Raw genomic sequence first — 26852 nt, forward strand, 5'->3', positions numbered from 1 at the left:
GTAGTGGATTTAATGAAACCTTTGAGGGAAGTAAAGAAACACTCTATGTTTAAATATGAAAATTTATGCATAATTTATCTAACTAGGTCTCGGGTTGAATGTTCAGCATTTAATTCAATCTCACAGTATATAACAATGCTTAATTGAATGTTCCAATATTTAACATATAATGTTATATTTTATCTAATCTTTATTATAAAGTTTAAATGTTGGCTATTATAGTGATTTATTAATATAAATATTAATATAATTATATTATTATCTCATGTAAGTCTTACTATAACCCTGAAATTAGGTATCGTAATTACAGTAATTATAGAAATTTGAGATTTAAGTAAATGACATGACCATAGTCACAGATGGGAGAAGAGCTAAGATACCAGCTCAAGCACTGAAATATATGTTAAAAACATATCCTGTTTTTATACATTATCATATTCTTTACACAATGAGGACAATACTTATGTGCATAGAACTATTTTTCCCTGCAAATGAAAATTTAAAGAGAAAGTTTTATTTAGAATCTTGGCTTCCATGTTGGATTACTAAACATCTTGATAAATGATTGGTGTTTCAACTTCCTGGTGAGCCACATCAAAGGGAACACTCAGGGACAATATTTTTTTTGCTCTAATTAGAATGTACTCTTCATGCAAAAATAAGAATTGAGTTCAATAGTAAAATATTTCAAATGCTGTCCCAAGAAGATAAAACAAGGGACATTTTATTTTGTTTAAGGAAGTAAAATTCTTTCTCAAATTTTTTTTATATGCAATATATGATAATGGGAAAGAGTGACTTTTTAAGTTATTAAAATTATGTTGAGAAGAAAAATGTCAGGTGGACTTATATTTTTAGATTTCTATGTTTTCTAACTTTCTAAAATAAGAATCATATTACTAGTTTTCACCAGTAATATTTGAAATTCTGTCTTTTTTGAAGATTTGTCAGACACGTCATTTATTACAGGATAATTTGGCTACCTGACTACAGTAGTCCCTCCTTATTTGTGGTTTAATTCTCCATGGTTTCACTTACCTGCAATCTGAAAATATTAAACGGAAAATTCCAGAAATAAACAACTCATAAGTTTTAAATTATGTGCTGTTCAGAGTAGCATGATGAAATCTCACGCCATCCCACTCCATCCCGCCCGGGACATGAATCATCCCCTTGTCCAATGTATCCAGATACTACCTGCCCATTAGTCACTTAGTAGCCATCTCAGTTATCCAACCATCATGACGACAGGCAGTCCTTGTGTTCAAGTCACCCTTATTTTATTTAATAGTGGCCCCAAAGCTCAATAGCAGCGATGCTGGCAATTAAGATATGCCAAAGAGAAGCCATAAAGTGCTTCCTTTAAGTGAAACGGTGAAAGTTCTCTACTTAATAAGGAAAGAAAAAACCATATGCTGAGGTTGCTAAGATCTATGGTAACTTTTATCATAGTATCTTGTTGTAATTGTTGTGTTTTATTATTAGTTATTATTAATCTTTTACTGTGCCTAAATTATAAATTAAACTTTCCCATAGGTGGGTATGTATAGGAAAAAACATAGTAAATGTAAGTTTCGGTACTATCTGCAGTTTCAGGCCTCCACTGGGAGTCTTGGAACCTATCCCCCAAATAAGGGGGAACTACTGTAATGTAGAAAGTTAAATTTTTTTTAGGGTTCCTCAAACTGAAACTATTAAGAAAGCAATGACTACATTTAAACCCTCAGAGCTCTAAGGCTATGAAACTCTTAGATGAGTCATTTCTGCATTCCGCTACAATAAAATTGAAAACTTTTGAAATTTAAAAAAAATATATATATGCCAGATCCATAACTATTCATTTGTGTGGCTCTACTGTAGTTGAAAAATCAGATGATATGGGCCAGCCCGGTGGCACAGTGGTTAAGTGTGCACATTCTGCTTTGGTGGCCTGGGGTTTGCCAATTTGGATCTCAGGTGCAGATGTGGCACTGGTTGGCACGCCATGCTGTGGTAGGCGTCCCACATATAAAGTAGAGGAAGATGGGCACAGATGTTAGCTCAGGGCCAGTCTTCCTCAGCAAAAAGAGGAGGATTGGCAGCAGATGTTAGCTCAGGGCTAATCTTCCTCAAACCAAAAAAAAAGAAAAGAAAAATCAGATGATAAATATAAACCACACAATTAGATATATTTAAAATTTTATTTGTAATTTGATGCATTTTGACTTAATAACTACAGATACAAGACTAAAATTTATGTTGGCAAAAATTATCAGTTGATGCAACAAACAGATCAACTTTTCTGTGGAGGGAAAATGAGTGAGTAGGTTTTTTGATTCAAGATGAATAAACATAACTAATTTTATACTTTTGAATTATGTAGAAATTGGGCTAATTATATTTGAATAAAGGTATCAGAATAATAGTTACAAGCATATGATACATGTTTTCTACAGTAGACATTTATAAGTACAATCGCCTGCACCCCTCCTGTACCCTCAGGTTCCACAGCCGAGGATTCCGCCATCCCAGGGATTTGCGGTATGGAGAGCTAAGACACAAGCATCCGGGGATTTTGGCACTGGGGTGGCAGGGAGGGAGAATGTCCCTGGAACCAATCCCACTTGGATTCCGAGGGGTGACTGTATTTGGTTTCCCCTGTATCAGTCAGTAACACTGAGAATTTTAAGAAAAGCTCAAATATTTTTGAAGTATTGAATAAACATTATATAGTTATTATAAAGGTTTATAGCAATATTTTTAAACAATATGTATTGATAAGATAAATATTATTTTAAACCACTTACACAGGCAGACAAAATTGTCATGGAAAAAGTGGTTTTGTTGTGTTGATGTCAGTTGCCATGGAAATACAAAAAAATGACACTTTAGGCTTAAAATGCTATTTAATTCTTCTGTACATCTACTACCAAAGAACACATTGGAAATAGGAAAGAATTATAGATAACATGCACCCTAATTGCAATCTAAAGAGCTATCTTCCATGGTCTGAAGTGGAAACATAAATCAACTTGAAAAATACACCGAGGGGAAAGAGAATAGGTATTTATTCTATTAATTTGTATTGAGTCGTGATTTTGCAAATAAGTCTTCAGGAATCAGACTTTATATTAAAAATATGGAATTATAAATTTGTGTTAAAAGTATAACTACATATTTTATGTGTGTGAATAAATATGTATATATGTGTATGCACATACATTCTTCCACAATTTCTATTACAAACAATTGTCCGCATAAATGGTAATTGCTTAGAAAACATAACAGTCTGTTAAATTAACCTATGTTACTTCATATAGATTGAAAGTAGTTAGGTTTTTGTCTGTCACCATATCAGGTGTGGAGGAACAAAGTTAAAAAACATGGAAAATAAGTGCAGTTGTCATCGTTAGGAAACATTTGGATATCTCTTTTGTGATGTCCTCTATCTTCTGTGGGTCTTGTAATTAAGGGAATTCCAGATCCTCAGAGTAGATTTCCTAGAAAATGGGGGCAGACCAGCAAGGGTGAGGAGAGTCATTTTTGGATTGCAAGAGTCAAGGTACAACTGGTTCTGAGGTTGCCAAAGGCCAGAGCTGAGCATAACTATCTGAAGTCAGCAGTCAAATGTCCTGGAGCCAGAAGCCAGGCAACAGAAAACAGGTGTGTGAGGTAGTCAGGGCAGGGTGGAAGAAACCTCAAGCATGTAGAATTTGTGGCACATTTATGAGCTTGAGGCTCTTACCTCTTACACGAGGTAAGATGGAGTATTATTCATGGAGTAGAAGCCAATTTCCCACGAATGGACACCAAAGGGAAAGGAAAAGAGAGAAGAGAAATCTTATTAGAGGTGTTGTAAATAGGTAATCTGGCTTGTAATAGAAAGGAAGTATTAATACATAAAGATAAATTCTAATAGTGTGAAAAAAGATCCAGCAGTTTAGAGTAGATTAATATAATAGCCAAGGAACATATGTACACTCATTTGTTTTAAAGAAACAGAATAGAATTAGACAAAGACATTGGCAGAAACCTTAAAACCACAACAAAAGACTACTTTGGAGAGCAAAGGGACCATGTCGTTCATTAGGAAATAGAGTTAAAGAAACTGGATCCAGAGCTCAGAGGCAAGATGCCATGAGAGACTCTGGCACCTACCTTAAGGCCAAGGAAGACTATTGCTGTGGCTATGACTGTTCAATGCTATTAAGGCTTGGCAGTGTTGAGAGCAGGTGAGCTTCTATGTGAGTGTATACGACATTTGCTTTTATAGTCATCTCCTAATGATATAAAATCTATGTTCTTACTATAGCTACACATTTTATTGCTTTAGCAAGCAGGAAATATTTTATTTTTGGTGAAAGCTATAAATAATAACGCACAGACAGAGATTTTTTTGTTTAAAGAAACTGATTAGCTTAGGAAAGGGAGAAAGATAGTTCTGTCACTACTTGGTAATAGCACATTTGATTGGAAGGAACCACTTTTTAAGAGTTAAATTAGTGTCTTGAATGTCTGACTTGTATGTTCCTGAGGCGATAATCATGTTTCAGAATGCAATGAGGTGTGACTCTATTAACAATGGAAGAATAGAGTTGAGTGAGAGAGTTGGGGTCCAGAACTTGATGTACAGGCTAGGATGGAGGTAAGCCAGAGCCAGGATGTCAGATCGAGATTGAAGACACTTGGGAGGGCAGTCTACAAAAGAGAGCTCCAAAATGGGTGTTGTCGGAACGATTCTGAAGAATCCAGGAGGAGGCAGTCTTTAGAGTTGGCGTACAATCATCACCATCCATCACAGAACCCTCATACAGTCATTCAGAGGGGGTTCTAAGAAGACTTTTGCGATTCCCTCAGGGTCTCAGTGAGAGGAACTGGGATACTTACCGTGTATCAAGAGAGAATCTGGTCTCCAAGCTGGGAGACAGGTGATGTCTTGCTCTCAGAATGAAGCAAAACACTGTATTCTGAGGCTCAGCCTAAAGACAGATGATCAGCAAAAGTCCCAGAGTGCTGAACTTGGTCTCCTTAAAATCCTCCTCACTAAACTCAGGAAAAGGTCTAGGAAATAGATTTAGAGATGTAATAACCCTGGAGGTGGGAGAAGAAGGAAACAGAGACTGAGAATCTGTTAGGGTCTCCACCGTGACAGCTGTAAATGCCAGAAATAATGTCATTTATTTTTTTCTGCTGCGTATTTATCTGCTATTTTATCTCCTTTGTATTCAGCAGAGAAACACATCTGAAGTCCCAGTTCTCTAAGAACTTATGTTCTATGAAAGGACAATAGATGCCTAGAAGTAGTAAGCATCCAAATAAGTAATATAAACAAGCATAGATAGGAAGGTATCAGGAAAGTCGTCTGGGAGAGTCCCACCCAGCTTGCTGGGTTATGATGGAGAAATGACTCAGTCTTTCTGTTCCTCATCTTCCTTAGTCAGAAACGGACAGAGTAGGATTAGATGAGGCTCAATTTTCACCTCCAGCACTATTCTTTAAGTCTATTATTCAGGCATAATATAATTTAAACACATACTAGTCAAACTTTAAAAATCATCAAGTTTTCACAGATGTCCCTTTTGTAACGTCCCGTAGTGTATTTTAAATAGGGCTTGGAAGATCTTTAAGACAAGTGTTCCTTCATTAGAGGTGGACTAGGGGACCCATTCCTTGAGGCCATGTGATGGTTTAGACGACCTCAGCAGGTGATGTTCATATCCATGACTCTATGGAAACAGTTTTGCTTCTTGACATTATCAAAATGGTTTTCCAAATCTAATAAATCATAAAACAATGTAAAACGCATTTTCACATTTTCTTGATGGGCATTAGACAAGCACATAGTTATCTTTTTTCACTCATCCAATTTGTGTGATGTCAATGTATGTACTTTTAGAAATGGAATTTTCCAGATGCAACAGGAAAGATTAATTTTGATGGATTAGCTTGCTCTGTCCAGGTGCAAATCATTTGGAACGTTAATACATTCAGTTTAAAGCTCCGACAGTTTAAAATCTTGTTTAATGTTTGGTTTTATGTATTATGACATCAGTAAAATTTTAGATTATTGACATGTTGATGGAGAAGGTAATCTTTTTTTAAGTTTTAGGCAAACTAAAACTACTTTGTAGTAAAACTATTCTATAGTCAGAAAAATAGAATTTCTTTTTCCTTAAGGAATGTGTATGTGCAATATTGCTTTGATTGCCAGTTAACCAGTGACTACCACGTAAAATACCAATAAGGGAATTGTATCATTCATCCTATACACACATTTTTGAATGAAAGGATATCGTGTACTGAGTTCCTAACAAGTGCCAGGTCTTTAATTAGGTAGCAGTAATACAATGATTATATAAAAATGCAACATTGGTTACTGGCACTTAGAAGACACTCAAATATATGTTGAATCAATACCATATTGAGGAAACTGGGGGCAGCTAGCTTAGTCTAGTCAGAAAGCTTCTTGGAAGAAACATGAGAAACTGAGGAAGAAACTGAAACTTTAAGAATAAATAGGAGTGAGCATATAGCCAGGGCAAGAGGGAATGACGGGAATGGGGAGAAAGAGCAGCATCTGTGAAGGCTAAAAGATGAAAGAGTGGTGGGCAATGTGAAGAAGTGCATGAAATTCAGTGCAATGGAATGGGGTGGTGGGGAGAGAATTTGGAAGAGGAACCTAGGACAGCCAGCACAAGGCCTTGACAACTAAGTGAGGGGAATTGTAAGTCTTGTCTGGAGGGAAACCACAGAAGTATTTTGGGCAGGTCTGAGATATGGCTGTTTACCACCTCTCAGTGATGACTGTGTTCTTTCCCAAGTCCCTTGTGCCCTGGATCTGGAGGGGAGGTAGGTGACCTCGTTGCTATCTATCTATTCATGTCTACCTCCAGACTTTTGTCCTTTTCTCTGCATAGATATAGGTAGATAGATAATAGGTAGATAGATCATAGATAGACAATAGATAGATAGATATGGCACTCACCACCCTTCCTCGTTATTGTCATTTACACAGCTATTGTCAGTCTCCAAACTACTCTGAGATTTTAGCCCTAATTTACTCTTTTGTTCCCCCAGTTTTATTAAGATATAATTGACGTACATCGCTGTATAAGTTTAGGGTGTAGAGCATAATGGTTTGACTTACATATATTGTGAAATGATTACTGCTATAAGCTTAGTTAGCATCCATTGTCTTATACAGATACAATAAAAAGAGAAAGCAAAAATAGAAAAGGAAAAAAATTTATTTTTTCCTTGCGACGATAACTTGTAGGATTTATTCTCTTAATTTTCAAATATATCATACAGCGGTGTTAACTAAGTCATCATGCTGTACATTACATCCTTAGTATGTATTTATCTTGTAGCTGGAAGTTTGTACCTTCTGATCACCTTTTCTCCTATTCCCCCTCCCATCACCCCCTGCCTCTTGTAACCACAAGTCTAACCCCTTTTCCACAAGTTTGGTTTTTTGTTTGTTTTTTTATTCCACATGTAAGTGAGATGATACAGTATTTATCTCTCTCTGTCTGACTTATCTCATTTAGCATAATGCCCTCAAGATTCATCCACGATGTGAGAAATGGCAGGATTTCCTCATTTTTTATGGCTGACTAATATTCCTCTGTGTGTGTCTGTGTATATCACAACTTCTTTATCCATTTATCCATTGATGGACATTTAGGTTGTTTCTGTGTCTTAGCTATTGTAAATAATGTTGTGATGAACATGGGGGTGCAGATAAGATTCTGAGTTAGTGTTTTTATTTCCTTTGGATATATTTCCAGAAGTGGAATTGCTGGATCATAGTAGTTCTATTTTCTTTTCTATTTTTTGAGAATCTTTTTTTAAAGATTTTATTTTTACTTTTTTTCCCCAAAGCCCCCTGGTACATAGTTGTGTATTTTTTTTCAGTTGTGGGTCCTTCCAGTTGTGGCATGTGGGATGCTGCCTTAGCATGGCTTGATGAGCGGTGCCATGTCCGTGCCCAGGATTCGAACCGTCGAAACCCTGGGCCACTGAAGCAAAGCATGAGAACTTAACCACTCAGCCACGGGGCCGGCCCCAGTAGTTCTATTTTTAATATTTTGAGGATCCTCTGTACTATTTTCCATAGTGGCTGGACCAGTTTACATTCCCCCCAACAAGGTGCAAGTGTTTCCTTTTCTCCACTTCATTTCCAACAGTTGTTATCTCTTGTCTTTTTGATGCTAGCCATTCTAACAGGTGTGAGGTCATACCTCATTGTGGTTTTGCATTTCTCTAATGACTAGTGATGCTAAACATCTTTTCATGTACCTGTTGGTCTTTCATGTATGTCTTTTGGAGAAATGTCTATTCGGTCTTTTGTCCATTTTTTTTTTTTTTTTTGAGGAAGATTAGCCCTGAGCTAACATCTGCCACCAATCCTCGCCTTTTTGCTGAGGAAGATAGGCCCTGAGCTAACATTTGTGCCCATCTTTCTGTACTTTATATGTGGGACACCTGCCACAGCATGGCTTGATGAGTGGTGCATAGGTCCACACCCAGGATCCGAACCCGCAAACCCCAGGCCACCAAAGCGGAATGTGCGAACTTAACCACTGCACCACCAGGCCACCCCTTTGCTCATTTTTTTAATTGGATTATTTGGGACTTTTGCTATTGAGTTGTATGAGTTCTTTATATATTTTGGATATTAATCCCTTATCAGACAGTTTGCAAATAGTTTTTTGCCATTCTGTAGGTTATCTTTTCACTCTTTTGATTGTTTCTTTTGCTATTCAGAAGCTTTTTACTTTAACGTAGTCCCACTTGCTTAATTTGATTTTGTTGCTTGTGCTATAGGTGTCATATCCAAAAAAAATCATTACCAAGATCCATGTCAAGGGGCTTTTCTCCTAAGGTTTTTTCTAGGAGTTTCATGGTTTCAGGTCTTATGTTTAAGTCTTTAATACATTTTGAGTTAATTTTTGTGAGTGGTGTAAGATAGGGATCCAGTTTCATTTTTTTTACCTGTGAATATCTAATTTTCCCAGCACCGTTTACTGAAGAGACTGTCTTTTCTCCATTGAGTATTCTTAGCTCTCTTGTCAAACATTAGTCAATCATATATGCTTGGATTTATTTTTGTGCTTTTGATTCTGTTTAATTGATCTATTTGTCTGTTTTTCTGCCAGTGCCATACTGTTTCACTTACTGTGGCTTTATGGTACAGCTTGAAATCAGAAGTGTGATGTCTCCAACTTCGTTCTTCTTTCTCAGGATTGCTTTGGCTATTTGGGGTCTTTTGTGGTACCATATAAATTTTAGGATTGTTTTTTCCGCTTCTGTAAAAAATGACATTAGACTTTGATAGAGATTGCACTGAATCTATAGACAGCTTTTGGTAGTATGGATATTTTAACAATGTTACTTCTTCCAATCCATGAACATGGGATACCTTTCCATTTATTTTTGCTTTTGATTTCTTTCATCAGTATCTTGTAGTTTTCAGAGTAGAGACCTTTCACTTCCTCGGTTAAGTCTATTCCCAAGTGTTTTATTGATTTTTATGCTATTATAAATGGGATCATTTTCTTTATTTCGTTTTCAGATTATTCACTTAGTGTATAGAAATGCCACTGATTTTTGTATGTTAATTTTGTATCCTGTAGTTTTACTGAATTTGTGGATTAGATTGAAAAGTTTTTTGGTGGAGTCTTTAGGATTTTCCATATATAAAATTACATTATCTGCAAATAGAGACAGTTTTACTTCTTCCTTTCCAATTCTGATGCCCCTTATTTCTTTTTCTTGCCTGATTGCTCTGACAAGGATTTCCAGTACTGTGTTGAATAGGAATGGTGAGAGTGGGCACCCTTGTCTTGTACCTAATTTTAGAGGAAAATTTTTCAACATTTTACCATTGAGTATGTTGTTAGCTGTGGGCTTATCGTATATGGCCTCTATTATGTTGAGGTCCATTCCTTCTATACCTAATTTGTCAAGTTTTTATCATAAATAGATGTTGAATTTTGTCAAATGCTTTTTCTGCATCTATTGAGGTCATATGATTTTTTCTTTCACTCTATTAATGTGATGTATCATGTTGGTTGATTTGTGCATGTTGAACCATCCTTGCATCCCAGGTATAAGTCCCATTTGACCATAATGAATGATCCTTTTAAAGTGCTGCTAAATTCAGTTTGCTAGAATTTTATTGAGAATTTTTGCGTCTATATTCATCAGAGATGTTGGTCTATAGTTTTCTTTACTGGTAGTGTTCTTTTCTTTATTTGGTATCAAGATATGCTGACCTTGTAAAATGAGTTTGGGAGTGTTCCCTTCTCTTCAATTTTTGTAAGAGTTTGAGGAGGATTGGTGTTTGTTCTTCTTTAAATGTTTGGTAAAATTCACCAGTGAAGCCATCTGGTATTGAGCTTTGCTTCAGTGGGAGATTTTTGATTACTGATTCAATCTCCTTACTAGTAATTGCTTTATTCAAACTTTTTTATTTGTTCCTAATTCAGTCTTGATTTTTGATTACTGATTCAATCTCCTTACTAGTAATTGCTTTATTCAAACTTTTTTATTTGTTCCTAATTCAGTCTTGGTAATTTGAATGTTTCTAAGAATTTTTCCTTTTTTTCTGTGTTGCTATTCTCTGGGTGTATAGTTGTTTGCAGTAGCCTCTTATGCTCCTTTGTATTTCTGTGGTATCAATTGTAATGTCTCCTTTTCATTTATAATTTTGTTGAGTTGAGTCTTCTCTTTTTTCCTTAGTCTAGCTAAAAGTTTGTCAGTTTTGTTTATCTAATTTCCACATATTCATGGATTTTCCAGTTTTTCTCTTGTTATTAATTTCTAGTTTCATACCATCATGGTCAGAGAAGATACTTGGTATGATTTCAGTTTTCTTGAATTTGCTAAGACTTCTTTTGTGGCCTAACACATAGCCTATCCTAGAAAATGTTTCATGTGCGCTTGAGAAGAATGAGTATTCTGCTGTTGTTGGGTAGAATGTTCTACATATGTCTGTTAGGTCCATATGGTCTATAGTGTTTTTCAAAACTGCTGTTTCCTTATTAATTCTCTGTCTGGATGATCTATTCACTGTTGAGAGTGGGATATTAGAATCCCCAACTATTAATTGTATTGTTTACTTCTCTTTTAGCTGTGTTAGTTTTTGCTTCATGTATTTAGGTGCTCCAATGTTGGGTGCATAAATATTTCAATTATTAATGTCTTTTTTGATGTATTGACTCCTTTATCAGTATATAATGACCTTCTTTGTCTCTTTTACTATTTTTAGTTTAATGTCTATTTTGTCTGATATAAGTCTAGCTTCCTCTTTTGGGTTTCGTTTTGGTTATGATTTGCTTGAAATATCTTTCTGTCCTTTCACTCTCAGCATACGTGTGGAAGGCTAAAGTGAGTCTTTGGCAGGCAGCATACTGTTTGATCTTGTTCATCCATTCTGTGTCTCTTGATTGGTGAATATAATCTGTTTACATTTAAAGTAATTTTTGGTATGGAAAGACTTACTATTACCATTTCCTTAATTGTTTGCTGGTTGCTTTGTAGATCCACTGTACCTTGTTTCTTATCCTGCTGTCTTTTTTTGTGTTTTGATGTCTTTTGATATCAGCATGCTTTGATTTCTTTGTCATGTTCTTTTGTGTAATATCCACAGGTTTTCCCCTTGTAGTTACCATGAGTCTTATATAAAACATCTTAAAATTATAACATTCTGTTTTAACAATAATAACTTAACTTCAGTATAATTCCTAAGCTTTACACTTTTACTTCTCCTCTCCCCTCACTTTTTAGGTTATTGATCTTACAATTTACGTATCTTTTATATTGTGTAACTAATAACAGATTATAGTAGTTATGGTTATTTTTGCTATGTTTAACCATAAACTAGAGTTTATATATGTCATCCTATTCTCTTCTGTCCTCAAAAGTTTCTGTTGAGAAATCCGCTGACAGTCTTATGGGTGTTCCCTTGTTTGTAACTTCTCCCTTCTCTTGCTTTTAAAATCCTGACATTGTCTTTGACTTTTGACGCTTGTAATGTGTCTCTGTGTGGCTGTATTTGTTTTCAACCTATTTGGGATTCTTTGGGCTTCTTGGATCTGCATGTCTATTTATTTCCCCATGTTTGGGAAGTTTTCAGCCATTATTGCTTTAAATATACTTTCTGTCCCTTTCTCTTTCTCTTCTTCTGAAATTTTCATAATGTGAATATTGTTTCTTTTTATTGTGTTCTGTAATTCCCATAGGCTTTCTTCACTGTTTTTCATTCTTTTTTCTTTTTGTTCCTCTTACTGGATAATTTCAAATGCCCTGTCTTCCAGGTTGCAGATTCTTTCTGCTGCATGGTTAAGTTTATTTTGAAACTCTTTATTGAATTGTCCAGTTCAGTTATTGTTTATTTCAGCTCTAGTATTTCTGGGTTTTTCTTCTTTTGATGGTTCCAATTGCTTATTTGAACTCATTTTGTTCATGTATTTTTTTCCTAATTTTGTTTAGTTGTCCATGCGTTCTTATAGTTTACTAGGGTCCTTTAGGAGGATTATTCTGAATTCTTTGTCTAACAGTTTACAGATCTCCATTTCTTTAGGATCAGTTAGTAGAGCTTTATCAGTTTTCTTTACTCATGTCTTATTTACCTGGTTTTTCGTAATCTTTGATTCTTACATTGGTATCTGTGGTGAGTAAGTGGTCTCCTTTTCCAGACTTTGTAGGTTCACTCTGGCAAAGACAGTTCTTCACCAGTCAGCTCAATTTGAGTTTCTGGATACGTCTGCTTATAACATCTTTGGGTCACTGTGGCTTGCTGTTAGGGTCTGTTTTTGGGCAAGGCAACTGTTCAAGCTCTAAGGTCAGGGGTGTGGGGTGTCCACTGGCTGAGAACAGCTGGATAGGGCTGCTGGCTTGGTTCCCTGACCAAGTGAGATGGTAGGATGGTCTTCATGGTTGCCTGCATTCTCTGGTTAGGCTTTCTAGATGGTCAAGACTAGCTACCCTATTCAGCAGTAGGTGGGGCTATGAATGAGCTTGCCTGCCCTGGAATGGCAGCAGGACAGGACCCAGGGCCTGCACAGCTTGTTGTTTGGAGACCTAAATCAGAATAGAGTGCACTGAATATCCTGGTCAGGTGAGGCCACTGGTTTTGCTCTGCAGATGGGGGAAGCCATGGACTGTGCTGTCTGTTCCCCTGTTGCTGTAAGCAGGGCTGTTGGATGGACTATGCAGCTTCCTGAGTACTCTGATAAGGTTCCCTGGTCGGTCAGGCTGAAAGCTGTATTCAGCAATAAGTGGGGCTATGAATTAGTTTCTTTTCCTGGGTACAGTGAGAGACACAACTCCAGGGCCACTAATGCTTTTTGTTTGTGATCTTGACTCAAGCTGGCCCATACTCCAAGTTCCCTGTCAGAACAGGGCCATTGGATTTGTTCTGGGGATAATCCATTCTGCTCGCCTGCCCATTGGCTGGAGAGTTTCTGGGTTACACAGCTTCCAGGTATGGTCTGTGTGGTCAAAACTACATTCATAATAATTTTAAGATTTTTTTGCCTTTTTCACTATATTGATTTTGTATTGATCATACAAAATAAATGGCAGATAAAGCTGTTTACAGCTGGTTCCAGTGACTCAGATGGTAGGCAACAACTAAATTTAAAGAAAGTTGCAAAGAAATATTTTGAAATATTAGAATCTGAATTTTACTCAAGTGAAAGAATGCTTACTATTTCTCATTAGTTTTCATATGTACAGAATTGGGATTTCATTTTAAGGAATGTGCTTTAAATACTAGTTACCCGTCTTCATCCCATCAGCACTAATGAGTCCCGTTTGACTTTTGTAATATTACTAATGCTATGACTGGAAGTGATATGCTGCAATTAAATTAAACTAAGAGTGTGCCAACGTTATTTCACTTACTATTTAGTGCAAGAAATTTTCTCTTTATATTTCGATACTACATAAATTGTATAAATCATGAGTACATTTCCATTTACTATTCCTTGCTGTTATTTAAAAGAGCTTAATAGTGATGATAGGGAAAAATCTAATTTGATCATAAACTTATTTTCAATAGGAAGTATGTAAAATAAAATATTTAAATATTTTTACTATATTTTAAACACTTATCCTAATGTACTAGTTAACTCCTTTTTTCTCATATTAAGCAATTCAGCTATTGCTTTAATTGCTGATTATTTCAGATAATAGTCATCAAAATTATTATTCAGAGGAAATTAACCGAAGTTCCTTGGTGCAGAGATACCTGGAAAGATATGGCTGTCGGTCCAGTTACAAAATAACTAAAATTATAGTAGACATATGCAGGAAGTTTGGAAATCAGAAGCTCAACTATAATTCAACAAATAATAAGGTGCCCATTTCTGTTTCAGAAACATTTTTAGAAATCTGGTTCTTTGAAAGTTCCATAAGAAAATTCCAATAACCATGCTTATATGTAATATATACAAAAGTTCATACCTAACTCAGTACGTATCTTCTCTTTAAATGGAAGAGTATATGTTTTGTTGAAAGGTTTTCTGTTTGAATCTTAGTCAAGGATTTAGGGTTTTTTTGTCTTATTTTCTATCCGAGGACAGAAACCCATATAAATGGTTTTAGGTGCCTATGAACCAAAGGTCTTCATTTATGAAGAAGTTGCAGGATCAGTAATTTCCCCTGCATATGTTTTTGTCATTTTTGTAAATTGTAATCTAGACAAATATTTATATTGTAGAGGAAAACAATTCTTCTTGTTTATCATATATTAACCTTCTTATCATTGTAGTACTCTTTAGAGAGCTAGGGGTTCTCTTCTAAATTAAAAAAAAGTCAAATATTAGATTATAATGTTTTCCCTTTTATCTGTGGGAAATTAAGCATTAATCCTTTGAGTTTTAAGCCAATCACAATATCACTTATTTCTCTGTCACACAATTTGTATTTCTTACTGTATTAATTCTCATAGTCTGTGTATTTATAAAACACCTTTTGAAGACTTTTTTTTCTTTTCTTCTTATTTTTTTCATGAATTTTATTTTGAAATAACATTGCTTTTCTTTCTAGTTTGGATATCTAATTTTTTGTTTTAATAATAGCTTGAGTCTTAGTTGTAATCAATTACCAAGAGTACTTACTGGTTTTTAAATATTTCAGTAGGTCCTAATTTGTTTTCCTTTCATTTTTTTTTTCTGGATGCAGGTCATGAGGCTCTTAATAAAACTGCCATTTCCTGTGTTTTATGAAAGTTTCAGCACATCTTTGTGGAAACTGACTTCTCTGACTCAGTAGTAGATTGTCACCTGTGTAGAGGGCCTGTGGGCTGGCAGGCACTGTCATAATATCTGGGCTCAATTGCTAGAGTACAGAGCCATGAGGAAGAGTTTCCAAATCATGTTATAATAAGTAAAACTGAGTAGTTTTGTACTGAATCTTTTGTTCTTACTTTTTCAGTTCTTTTAAAGAGTTTTATAATTTTAATCACATTCCATCCTTGCATTTCTATAACTGATGTTTCTGCAATTTCCTTTTCTTTTGGTTAAAATAATAAGGAGGAATAACTGGATTTTTATACCTATATTCAACATTAGATGAAGATTAATCCCAGTGGTTCATAACATGTGATAACAGATTGAAAGTTGGGACAAAAATAGCAATTTCATTTCTTTCATTGAGTTTCATGATGCTGGAATTCATTCCAATATCCAAAGGCAAAGAGGCACATAGCCCAGTGCTCTTAAAAAGCTTCCTACTGAAAGCAGACATCTGTTGTATGTTAACTGAGTAAAATAAAATAAGGAAGGAAGGAATGTTTGTTCCCTGGGTACTTTATTAGCATTCTCTTCTATTTAGATTCTCAAAGAGACTAGTGGGAAATATGTATATCATGAGATGATCAAATACTAGGGCTGTTGTCATGAAAATTAATATTAATATTATTTGACAATGTTTTGTCTTCCTTTGATGTTAGACAATATTGTTATTCTCTGTGCAAACTCTTTAGCATGTTACTCAGGTTAATGCAACTTGAAGTCAGTTTTAATAAAGATCCATATTAAGACCATTGTGAGATACTGGTTACAAATTAAACACCCTTAACATTTTGTCACACATCTTGATGAGAATATTCTACTCATCATAGAAAGAGAGGCTCTATAGTTGTCTTTAATTTGGATAAAATTAACACCAATTAAGTGTCCCTTATCAGATGCCACACCATAAACACTTGTAATATTGCTGCCCCAGGTGATCCAATGGAATCCTGAAGTGTTCTCAGCTACAAATTTGCCACATGATATCACTGCTTTGATTCTGCAGTTGCTATGGTACCCTGAACGAATTCTCAGTATTAGTCCTTCAGGGTATAAATTAAGAATCATCAACATTGTTGGATGTCAAGTGCTTAGTTCCCACTGGCCATGATGCTGTTTTAATTTATTGAAAATAAAAGAAAGAAAAAGAAAAATACCTCTGAACTGGAATAAACTGTTTAATAGAATGCTTTGTATATAAATATCAATAATCAGAAGATTATCTAGGTTAATACATTTTAAAGCAATATCAATACTTTTTAGACTTATTAAGACATCAATATCCATTTATCCATCCAATTCTTAAAGAATACTTTAAAAATTCTTTATATAGATATAAAGCAGTGAAGTAGTCTAGATTCAAGTGATGGAATTACTTAAGATAATCTTAAGAACTTTGAAATTACTGCATATATTCAATTGACTTAATTCTTTTGTAGATACCCTTGAATTAATTTTGATTTGGCTTAATATATAAGTATTATAACAACTCGAAATGCATGTCATATTTGTTTTTATTATTTGTTTATTTTAACAGCTTTGAGATATAATTCACATACCTTAAAATTCACCCATTTAAACTGTTCAATTCAACAGTTTTTAGTAAAATCTTAGTGTTGTGCAACAACTACAGTCTGATTTTAAAGCATTTTCATCATCCTCCAAAGAAAGCACATATCAATGAGCAGTCATTCCCCATTCTCCCTTTACTCCCAGGCCCTTGGCAATCACTAATCTACTCTCTGTCCCTATAGATTTACCTAATTTGGACATTTCATATAAATGGAATCATAGAATGTATGACTTTTTGTGACTGGGTTCTTTCACTTAGTATACTGTTTTCAAGGTTTATCTACATTGTAGCACGGATCAATTTTTCATTCTTTTCATGGCCAAATAACATTCCATTGTATGTAACCACATTTTTCTTCACTCTTCAGTTGATGGGTATTTGGGTTGTTTCCACTTTTTGTCTATTATGAATCATGCTATTATGAACATTCATGTACAAGTTTTCCTGTAGATTGTGTTTTTATTTCCCTTGGAATTCCTGGATCATATGGTAACTCTATGTTTACACTTTAAGGGCCACCAAACTATTTCCTAAAGTGGCTGCACTATTTTACATTATTATAAGCCATGTTCAAGGGTTCCAATTTCTCCACATTTTCACCAACACTAGATAATATCCATCCTCAGGGAGGTGAAGTGATGTCTCATTGTGGTTTTGATTTGAAATACCCTAGTGACTATGATACCGATCATGTTTTTATGTACTAATTGGCTAATAGTATACTTTCTTGGGGTAAAATATTTATTCTGATCCTTTGCCCATTTTTTAAATTGGGTTATTTGTTGTTTTGTTATTGAGTTGTGTTTTTTTTATATATTCTGGATACACAAAACTTCTAAGATACGTGGTTTGCAAATGTTTTTTCTCATTATGTAGATTGTCATTTCAACTTCTTGATAGTTTTATTTGAGGCTTAAAACTTTTTGAAATAATTCTGATGCAAGCCAATTTATGTTTTTTTCTTTTGCTGCTTGTGCTTTTGGTGTTGTATATAAAATACGTTACCTAACTGATTGCCATGAAGATTTACCTCCATGTTTTATTCTAAGAGTTTTATAGTTTTAGCTCTTATATTTAGGTCTATGATCCATTTTGAGTTAATTTTTATAAATGAGGTGAGGTAGGAGTTCAACTTCAGTCTCTTGCTTATGGATATATAGTTGTCCCACAACTAATTGTTGAAAAAATCATTCTTTCCCCATTGAAATATCTTGGCACCCGTGTCAATATCCAGTTGACCACAAATGTAGGAGTTTCTTTCTGGAGTCTGGACAGAATTTTATTCCATTAACCTAAATGTCTATTCTCTGCCAAAAAAATATTCTCTTGATTATTATAGCTTTTGAGTAAGTATTAAAATCAGGAAGTGTTCGTTTTCCAAATTTGTTTTTCTTTTCTAATTCTTGTTTTCATACTTAATTTATTTTGGTTAAGAATGTTGAGCTTTACCACAGATTTACCTACATGTGTTCTCAAAGAGAAAGAAACACCGTCAGTAAAGCACAGCCACTTGGAAAGTTATTCTGGCTTTTTGTCACTAAGATGACAATAAAACTTTTGGGAAAATAATTGATTAAAATCATTGGGAATGTAATTTTCATCATTCCATTCACTGTAAGGTCCATTTAGAGAATACTGTCTCCAGGTTTCCAAAAATATAGTTCCTTAAAATGAGAATCTCTCAAATCTGAACCTTGTGTCATTCTATATAAAATTACTCAAACCAATTCACTTATAAGCAAACATTATACATTTTGCTGTATAGAATTTAATTCACAGATTGAATTATTCAGCTGAGATATACTCATATTAGTTTCATTAACCCTATATCTACAACAACTGCATTGTTACCTTAGTTTATTAGGAAAGTTAGTTTATAGACCTCAAAGGTCAATAAATTATTTCAGCAATACATTTATCCAATGCTAGCTGTTTAACATTTCTTAAACATTTTAACAATTGTCCAGTAGACAAGGAAGCTACTTACTTTAAATGGAAAGTACTTGGTAGAAATTTTGTAGCCAGTTTCATGAAAGCTTGAGAGTTTTATGAAATTCAATGATGTATGTATAAAAAAAGAAAGCCAGTAATGAAACTAATAAATAATTCTGGTAAATCATCATGGGTCACAAGACCACAGAACATTTTATATTCTGTTAAAATGAGATCATGTCTTATTTTTGAAAACCTTAGTAATAATTACTTGGAATCACTGAATTTAACTCATCCAATAATTTCCATATAGGTAATAATAAGATGTCATATTTAAAGACTTGAAATTGATTCTGACATTGAAAAATAAGTAGACTCATGTAACACAAGCCATATACTTAGCAAATTTCTCAAAAGGCAACCACTTTCCATCAGAGATCACCAAGACGTTTTAGTAAAATGTTCCTATTGAATTTGCTGACTGTTTTTTTGAGTGAAGAGCTTACCAGAGTATAATCCTTAATAAAATGGTTCATAATATTTCAGTTCCAATTATAAGTATTTGTGCAAAATTTAGTCTGTGAATTATTTGAAGTCAGCAAGTTGTCACGCCCACTCATTCCTTACAAAGGCTCTGCATCACATGCGTTGGGCTTAGGGAATTTGTGAACAGGACACTTATCTGAATTTGTGCCATAATTGCTCATTACCTTAATCAAATTCCAAGCTGGAGAGATTATAATGACACCCCACTGTAGATGCCTGGAGCAGAGTTGGAGCAGATTGGCCAGAAGGACTTGCCAGGATACCCGACGCTCAACATGTCGCTTCAATTTCTGTGACAGGAATGGGTCCTGTTCAATTGCTAATGGAAAGATGTATCAAAACTGATTATCAACAGTCTCCATTTAGAGTTAGATAAAGATTTATAATACAAAAAAGGGGATTTATGTGCTGTTATCAGCAGCATCTAACAGGCCTCCCTTTCTAATCTTTTCTGTTTGATTTTATTTTCCTTTCTTTTCAATGATAGAAATTAATATTTTCAGGAATTGCAACTCCTTTTTAGTGAAAATCATTGTCTCCATATCACTAAGGCTCAGACGATAACTAGGACCTTGTTTTACTGCCAGTTTGATCAGATTATAAGATATGGTTTGAGTATATTTGAATATATTTTTCTTGAACCATAAATTTTGGGGAATCTACCCAGATTTCAGCCAGGCCGCCTGGGGCCTTACCAGAGTAATAACAGGAACAAAGCAATTACTCTGTGCTCACAGTAAATAGTGAATTGGATTTATCTGGCATGTAAGAGTTTTAGGATACTATTGATATAAAAATTTTCAAATTATAGCCTACATTCTTGGCAAAGATTTTTAACGAAAGTGGAAGGGCATCTGTTGCTTTAGCCTATCCAACATCCATTTAATCTTTCCCTTTTTTAACATGCAAACGTTATTCCAAGCACTTGAAATACATGCATGAATAAAATGAATATCCTTTCTGCATGGAATTTGCATTCCAGTGGAAAGAGACTGAGGCAAGTAACATATAAACCATGTAATTGTTAGGGAAAAAAAATCAGTGCTCTTGCTTTGGGGACAGGTTGTAATATTAAATATGGTGTCTGGCTTCAGATTTGAGTAAATATATGAAAGATTTTATAGAAAGTTAATCATTCAGATATTTGTTGAATGAGAGTTCCAGGCAGTGGGAGGTCAATATAAAGTCCTTGATAAAATGATGATCAAATAGAGAAAGAAACCAGATGATATATGAGAGAGCATTGCCTATTGATGAAACTATGGATGTCCTTGAGCAGGTGAAAGAGGAGAGGATCTGGTGCACTAGTGAGGACAGGGAAAATTAAAGTTTATATATTTACACACACATATATATACATATACATACATGTGTGAATAGAATATATGGCTACAGCACTATCTAGAGGCTAACAGTCTATGAGACAGAGAATGAAAACAACTATTATAAATAATTTAGTGCAATAAGTTTGAGGATAAAGGTGCGCAATCAGTATAACAGAGTATCTGAGGAAAGCTACATCATTCAGGCCAGGGTCATTGGACTGACTTCTACTCAGCGTGTTCCAAGGACCAGCAGCTCCGAATCATCACCTGGGAACTTGAGAAAACGCAAAAATCTTGAGACCCTTGAGACCAACTGAATCGTTATTTGCACTAATATCCTAAAATGATTCATAAGAATGTTAAATTTTAAGAAGCCTATTTTAAAGGATTTGAGGAGTAGAGCGACCATCCATTTAAGAGAGAAGATAGAATGTGAGCAAAGGTATGCAGGAAGAAAAAAGTAAAATGAATATCACCACCACCAAACCCACTCTGTTGTATGCTGAGAATTACAAAAAGCTCAGCGTTGCTGGAGAATACAAGATCAGGATTGCCCTGGTAGAGGTACTACAAGGGAGGAAGTTAGAGAAGAGCTTACACGCTAATCTGGCCCCTGAGATTCAATCTGTAGGTGCTGGGAGCTATTGAGGGTTTTGTCAAGTAGATGATGTGGTCAGAATCGCATTTGAGCCAGGTCTTGGGGGCAATCAGATGAGAGATTGTGAAGGCCTAGACCACACCTAGGGCGCTTTCCATTGTGCTTAAAATATCCTTCAAGTTCATTTGAAAGTTCATTTATTTTTTATTGTAAGTTTTATGAAAGCTTGGCACAGATTTAGAAAATATCAAAAGGTCTAAACACGTCCACCAGTATTTTGGTACTATTTTTGTTTTTTCTTTATATGTAATTTTATATAAGAAATGTCATGCATTACTTAGAATTTTGTGAGAATTTTTTTCTCAACCCAAGTAACAAAATAGTGTTATGAACTCTAAATAAGCATTTTAATGTCTACAGAACGTTCTATTAGAGCGATGGGTTATAATTAAACTTAGTACTTTTAGTAACCATTCAGGTCAGTTTGACTTTTTCATGATTGTAATGAAAAATATTTGTACAAAAAGAGTTTTTATGTGTTTCTGCTATTATTTTAAAGATACTTCAATACATGATGAATGAAAAAACCTGAATGTTAAGACTTTTGGTATGCTTTTCCAAAATACATTACAAAATTTATTCCAATTACTCCAATTTTGAATATAGTAAATATCTTTTACTTATTTTAAGTATTGTAATCTATTCAAACTCTACTGTTTTTCATATAGTTGGACCAAAATATTCCTTAAATATCTAGTAATACCTGTCTGTGATTGATTAAGCTTCCCAAGTAGTTATCATGTATCTCATATTGGTATTCATATATTAAAATCTAATATGTTAGAGTAGAAACTGGAAATTTGTAAATTGAAGAGAAAAATTTGAAAGATGACATTTCTCATTCAAAATTAAATCATTTAGGAACTGTCCTTGGAACTGGCACTGTAATGCCAAATAAGTGAGTTTTTTCCAAGTAGATATTTAGGGAAAAAGATGAAAATGTGAAATTATCTGAGGTTCCAGAATAATATTAGTTAAACATTATTATTAGCTTTCTTAATGTAATTTTTATTTTGATCATATAGAATAGAATTTAAATCTTTCTGAAAATTAATCTTTAATGAGGCATGAATGCTAAACATTCTGATTCCTCCTCGAATAATGAAAATATGCAAGACTGTATCCAAAGAAGCAAAAAGTAATCTGTATACTTAGCCTCCTGGAATTTTATAAGACCTATTAAACAATGGATAGGATATGATTGTATTCTAATAAATACTTTTATAATAGTTATCCAAAAGTAGACAACAGTCTTTGTCCATTAACTTCAGGTCATATATAATGATTAAATGCAACATAAGCCTAATATTAACAAATACATGTTATACTGTAGTAAAAAATGCAGAAAAAATGTGAACTGGAGAAGTGGAGATTTGTATATTTCTAATTCAACATTTATCTTTATAAAGTGGAAACTAAGAAAAGTAGGCTCTAAAAAAGACCTGTACAAGTTTGATAAGGGAGAGCTTTTATGGTAAGAAAGTAAACTTGGATTATGTATACAACGGTAATTCTATTAGGTGTATGTGACTTGAGAATTGTGGATGTCTACAAAATGTGGGTATTACCAAAAAATCTGAATATTTGAAACTCAGAAATAAAATTAATAATATTGGGGTGTTCATTTAATATACTTTAATAAAATGTTCATTACATGGGCACAAATAATTGGTGAAAAGGGTTTATAGGATGGTATTCCTCCATGACGGCATGAAGAAAAATATCTTTTTTTCTCCCTGGAAAATAATGTCACCAACTTAACTCACTATAATTCTTTGCCATATTTAAAGTGATTTAACTTGGATCACACTGGCCTAGGGATGAGAGAATTGGGACCAGGTTTCATCCTGAGTAGTAGTTTGCCTTTCTACATAATAAGGAAGATTTGATTATCCTTACAGTTTTATTAAAAACTAAAATTATTAATTTTATTTTACTATAGTGCCATAGGGCAGCAATCTTCTTGCAGAAGCAAAATTTTTGTCTTGAAGCTGCATATGCATGGAGATTTCTGTAAGATTTTAAAATATTCACTTGGAGGGATATAGTTGCTAGAAATTAGTGTCAGGACGAGAGGACAGTAAAACTATATAAACCTTCCCCACGGAACTTCCACTCAGGCTAAGAAGAAGACAGTTTGGCAACTTAAATAAAACACTTTAGAAATATTTACTGGTCAAATTGGAGGAACACAATTAACAATATTTGAGGAAGATATTTTTTCCCAAGAAGGGCCGTTCAAAACCAAGACCTCAGCTTGTTCACACTGTGCTGGGGTCCATTGTTTAAACTTGCATTTCCAGAAACTTGATAGGTCTATAACCAGCAGTGGAGGGAGTGTCCTGCAGACCGGTTCGCGCTACTCCAACTCACAAGGCTTGCACAGTCCGACTTGCTAATATAGAGAGAAAATATCATTTCAACAAGCTTAGATCCTCATGTGTGCTGCACTTTTTGAAAACTTGTAACTTCTGCTTCTACCGTTTCTGTTACATTCCAGTCGTCACCTCAGGTTAAGTTAAATGTTGTTTTCTCGACTTTTGCTTTGCTGAATAGTCTGCCTTTAAATTGACTTCCACATTTTAGGTGCAGGTGCTCATTTTACTGCATTAACATTCCGAATCGTGACGATGCCATCACTGTGTAGCCAAGCATTGCTCACAATTGCAGTCCTCAGAATTACCCTAGACTTCAATCCTAATTAGCTTTCTAATAAAACAAGTTTAAATTAGTTCCAATATATTGGATACTTACTACATACCCAGTACCGCACAATGTGCTCTCTATGTGTTATCTTACTTCATATTCTCAACTAGCCTGTAAAATAAGTGCTAGCATTACACCCGTTTTAAAGATTAGGAATTTGAGACTCACTGTGGATAAGAAACTTGCTGTAAGACACGAATCAGAAAACTGTAATACGAACTCTAATTGTTTGATTTCAAAGCTTAAAGTCACATTTCAAAATAAAATAGAATTTATTTTAAAATAATTATGTCGGTCAGGAACAAAAAGGAAAATACAGATTAATTTTTAGGAATGCAAAGAGTGTTCAGTGAGATATGTTTTGTGAAATAATAGTTCAATTAATAAGACAATTTAACTACTATACATAAACAACAAAATTTAGAAAATTTAAATATCCCTTTTAATGTCATAAATATAAAATTACTAGAAATAAATCTAATAAAATGTTATACAAAACTTCTAGTGAATAAATTATAATGATTGAGAGACTTTAAGGATGACCTAAAAATATTTAAAATACATCATGTTCATGGACAAAACATTAAATATTGAAACGATGTCAAATATACTTAAATTATTCTATGGAATTAATAATGAAATTCCAGGCTAAATACAAATAGAGTTCTTCATGAAATTTACTATGCTGTTTCTAAATTACGAAAAGTCTAGAATATCCTTGATGCTTCTGAGGAAAACGAGCTGGGGGAAGGGAGCTTGCCCTGTTGCATATCAGGATTTATGAAGAAGGCTGTAGTAGTTCACGCTGTGGAGGACCAAATAAATTACACCCCAAAATAGGACCTACGATCAGACTTTATAAAAGAAACTTTATGCATAGAATATATAGAATTTTGATATATGACAGATTTGATATGTCAGATCAATAGGGAAAAGTTTATTCAATATTTACACCTATTAAAAGGTATTTCTATAGAGAAAAAATAAAATTGGATATCTACCTCACATTATTTATAAAAATTAACTCCAGCTTGATCAAAGACTTAAATGAACGATGCAAAACTTTAACAAATTTTAGTTGAAAATATAGATTAATATTTCCCTAAACTTTGATTAAGGATGTATTTTTTCAGCATTATTAATACACCCCAATTGTAAGAGAAAATATTGATAAATTTTACTTAATAAAATGACTGTTATTCATCTAAAGATATCTTAAATAAAATAGAAAAATAAGTTATCAACTTAATACATATTTACCAAAGATACTGGGAACACATAATTGGCAAATGATTAATATCAAGTTTATAACATAAATGTACAGATGAAAAGAAAAGGAAAGGCTCCAAATAAAATAATGAGATCTGAAAATGCACAAAAGAACAAAAACATTAAGCTAATAAAAATATAAACAGACACTGAACATTATTAATCAGGGATTGGCGTGTTTTACTATCTCACAGCATCAAGTGTCAGCGGAGATGCGCTCAAACAAGATCCCTTCTAATCACCTTTGGGAAGTAAATTAGTAAACGATTTTGGGAGACATTTTGGCATTATTTTGTAAAATAAAACATTAGAAAAGTATGGCAATTCTCCTCCTAGGTATATCTCAAGAGAAAACTTTGCACATATGCATCGGAAAGCACATGTAAGAATGTTCAGAGCAGCACAAGGCTGCAAACAATCTAATACTCATGGACAGGAGGGTGATGTAATTCACGGCATATTCATGCAATGCTATAACAAAACGCAGAACACATAGGCTAGAGTGAGACACTGTTATGGATGAATCTTAGCAATTCAAATAGAAAAGCAAGCATCAGAAGATTATATACAGCACAATACCCATTTTTTTTAAAGTTTGAGTTAAAAACAACTAAAAAGAAACACCACATTTTAAAGAATATTTATATTTATATCAATATATATACACTTAGCATATGTACATGCATATATGTATATATACACATAGGCTATGTTTAAATATATAAATATATACATATATATATATGCTAAAATTATGTATTTTCCAATCATGGGAATAATAAACACAAGTTCCAGTACAGTCACTTACATAGGAAGAGGAGGCAAGGGTAGGAATGGGAGAAGAATGCCAAGCTAGAAAAGATTTTGTCAAATGTTGTAGAGTCCACGTAGATGTTTGTTTTATTATTGAATATATGCATTGATTCTACTATTGAAAAGTCCCATATACTCATGCGTATATACGGAAGAAACTCATGCTTGAACTACTGATAAGAATGTCATGCAAAAAAGAAAGCTTGTTTCTAAAAACAGTCCCTCATTTCAATCATTTTAACTCAAGCATTTTGTTTTTTGCAGCTTGATAATTTCCTGAATCAGATCCGTAAGCTCCAGAGATCTCTGGATGAACAGAAAGAAGCAAATGAAAACTTGGAGATTAAACTCAGGCACTTACAAGACCGGTAATTATTTTACAAAATACATTGAATTCAACATTAAGACCTTAGATAAGAAAATCTTGATATCCAATTTTTTTCACGTTTTCTTAAATGTCAGTAAGATTATTTTCATTAACTAGAAATATTAATGAAAGAAACTTATAGACACTCAATACTTGAATTGTTGGATTTCTTAACTTATTTTTTTTTTTGCCTAATGGATGTTGCATGTTATGGTAAAGACAATTTAAATATTATTTAAAACTTTAATTCTGAAATGTGTTAAATTTCTGAAAAGCAAACGGAATTTTCAGAATACATTTCATGTAAAGCTGAATGAGAATAAATGCAAAATAAAATCAGTTGTAAGCCACACAATGTGCTGGGTGGTTGCTAAGAGAA

The 26852-nt window shown here is 33.9% G+C and overlaps 1 protein-coding gene and 1 long non-coding RNA gene across 6 annotated transcripts in view; one reads left to right on the top strand and one right to left on the bottom strand.

Annotated features, from left to right (window-relative positions):
• CCDC102B (coiled-coil domain containing 102B) overlaps nucleotides 1-26852 on the top strand; it is a 281568-nt gene that overhangs the window by 224369 nt on the left and 30347 nt on the right. For all 4 annotated transcript variants that reach the window (XR_011441604.1, XR_011441603.1, XM_023647965.2 and 1 more), the window contains one exon: nucleotides 26371-26474. Coding sequence is in view for 2 of the 4 variants with exons in the window: in XM_023647965.2 (XP_023503733.1) it covers nucleotides 26371-26474 (104 nt within the window). In the remaining 2 variants the exon portion in view is untranslated. The remainder of the gene's footprint in view (nucleotides 1-26370; nucleotides 26475-26852) is intronic.
• The window catches only part of LOC111774762 (uncharacterized), a 42616-nt gene that overhangs the window by 15095 nt on the left and 669 nt on the right, over nucleotides 1-26852 (bottom strand). The window contains exons 2-4 of one of the 2 annotated variants that reach the window (XR_002810006.2): nucleotides 19500-19654; nucleotides 4867-5070; nucleotides 2867-3479 (exon numbers count right to left, since the gene is read on the bottom strand). This is a non-coding gene — a long non-coding RNA (uncharacterized lncRNA). Of the gene's footprint in view, nucleotides 1-2866; nucleotides 3480-4866; nucleotides 5071-19499; nucleotides 19655-26852 lie in introns of those variants that run through there. The other variant, XR_002810005.2, reaches the window with a different exon arrangement.

The sequence above is a fragment of the Equus caballus genome, chromosome 8, assembly GCF_041296265.1.
Source record: "Equus caballus isolate H_3958 breed thoroughbred chromosome 8, TB-T2T, whole genome shotgun sequence".
Lineage (NCBI taxonomy): Eukaryota > Metazoa > Chordata > Mammalia > Perissodactyla > Equidae > Equus > Equus caballus.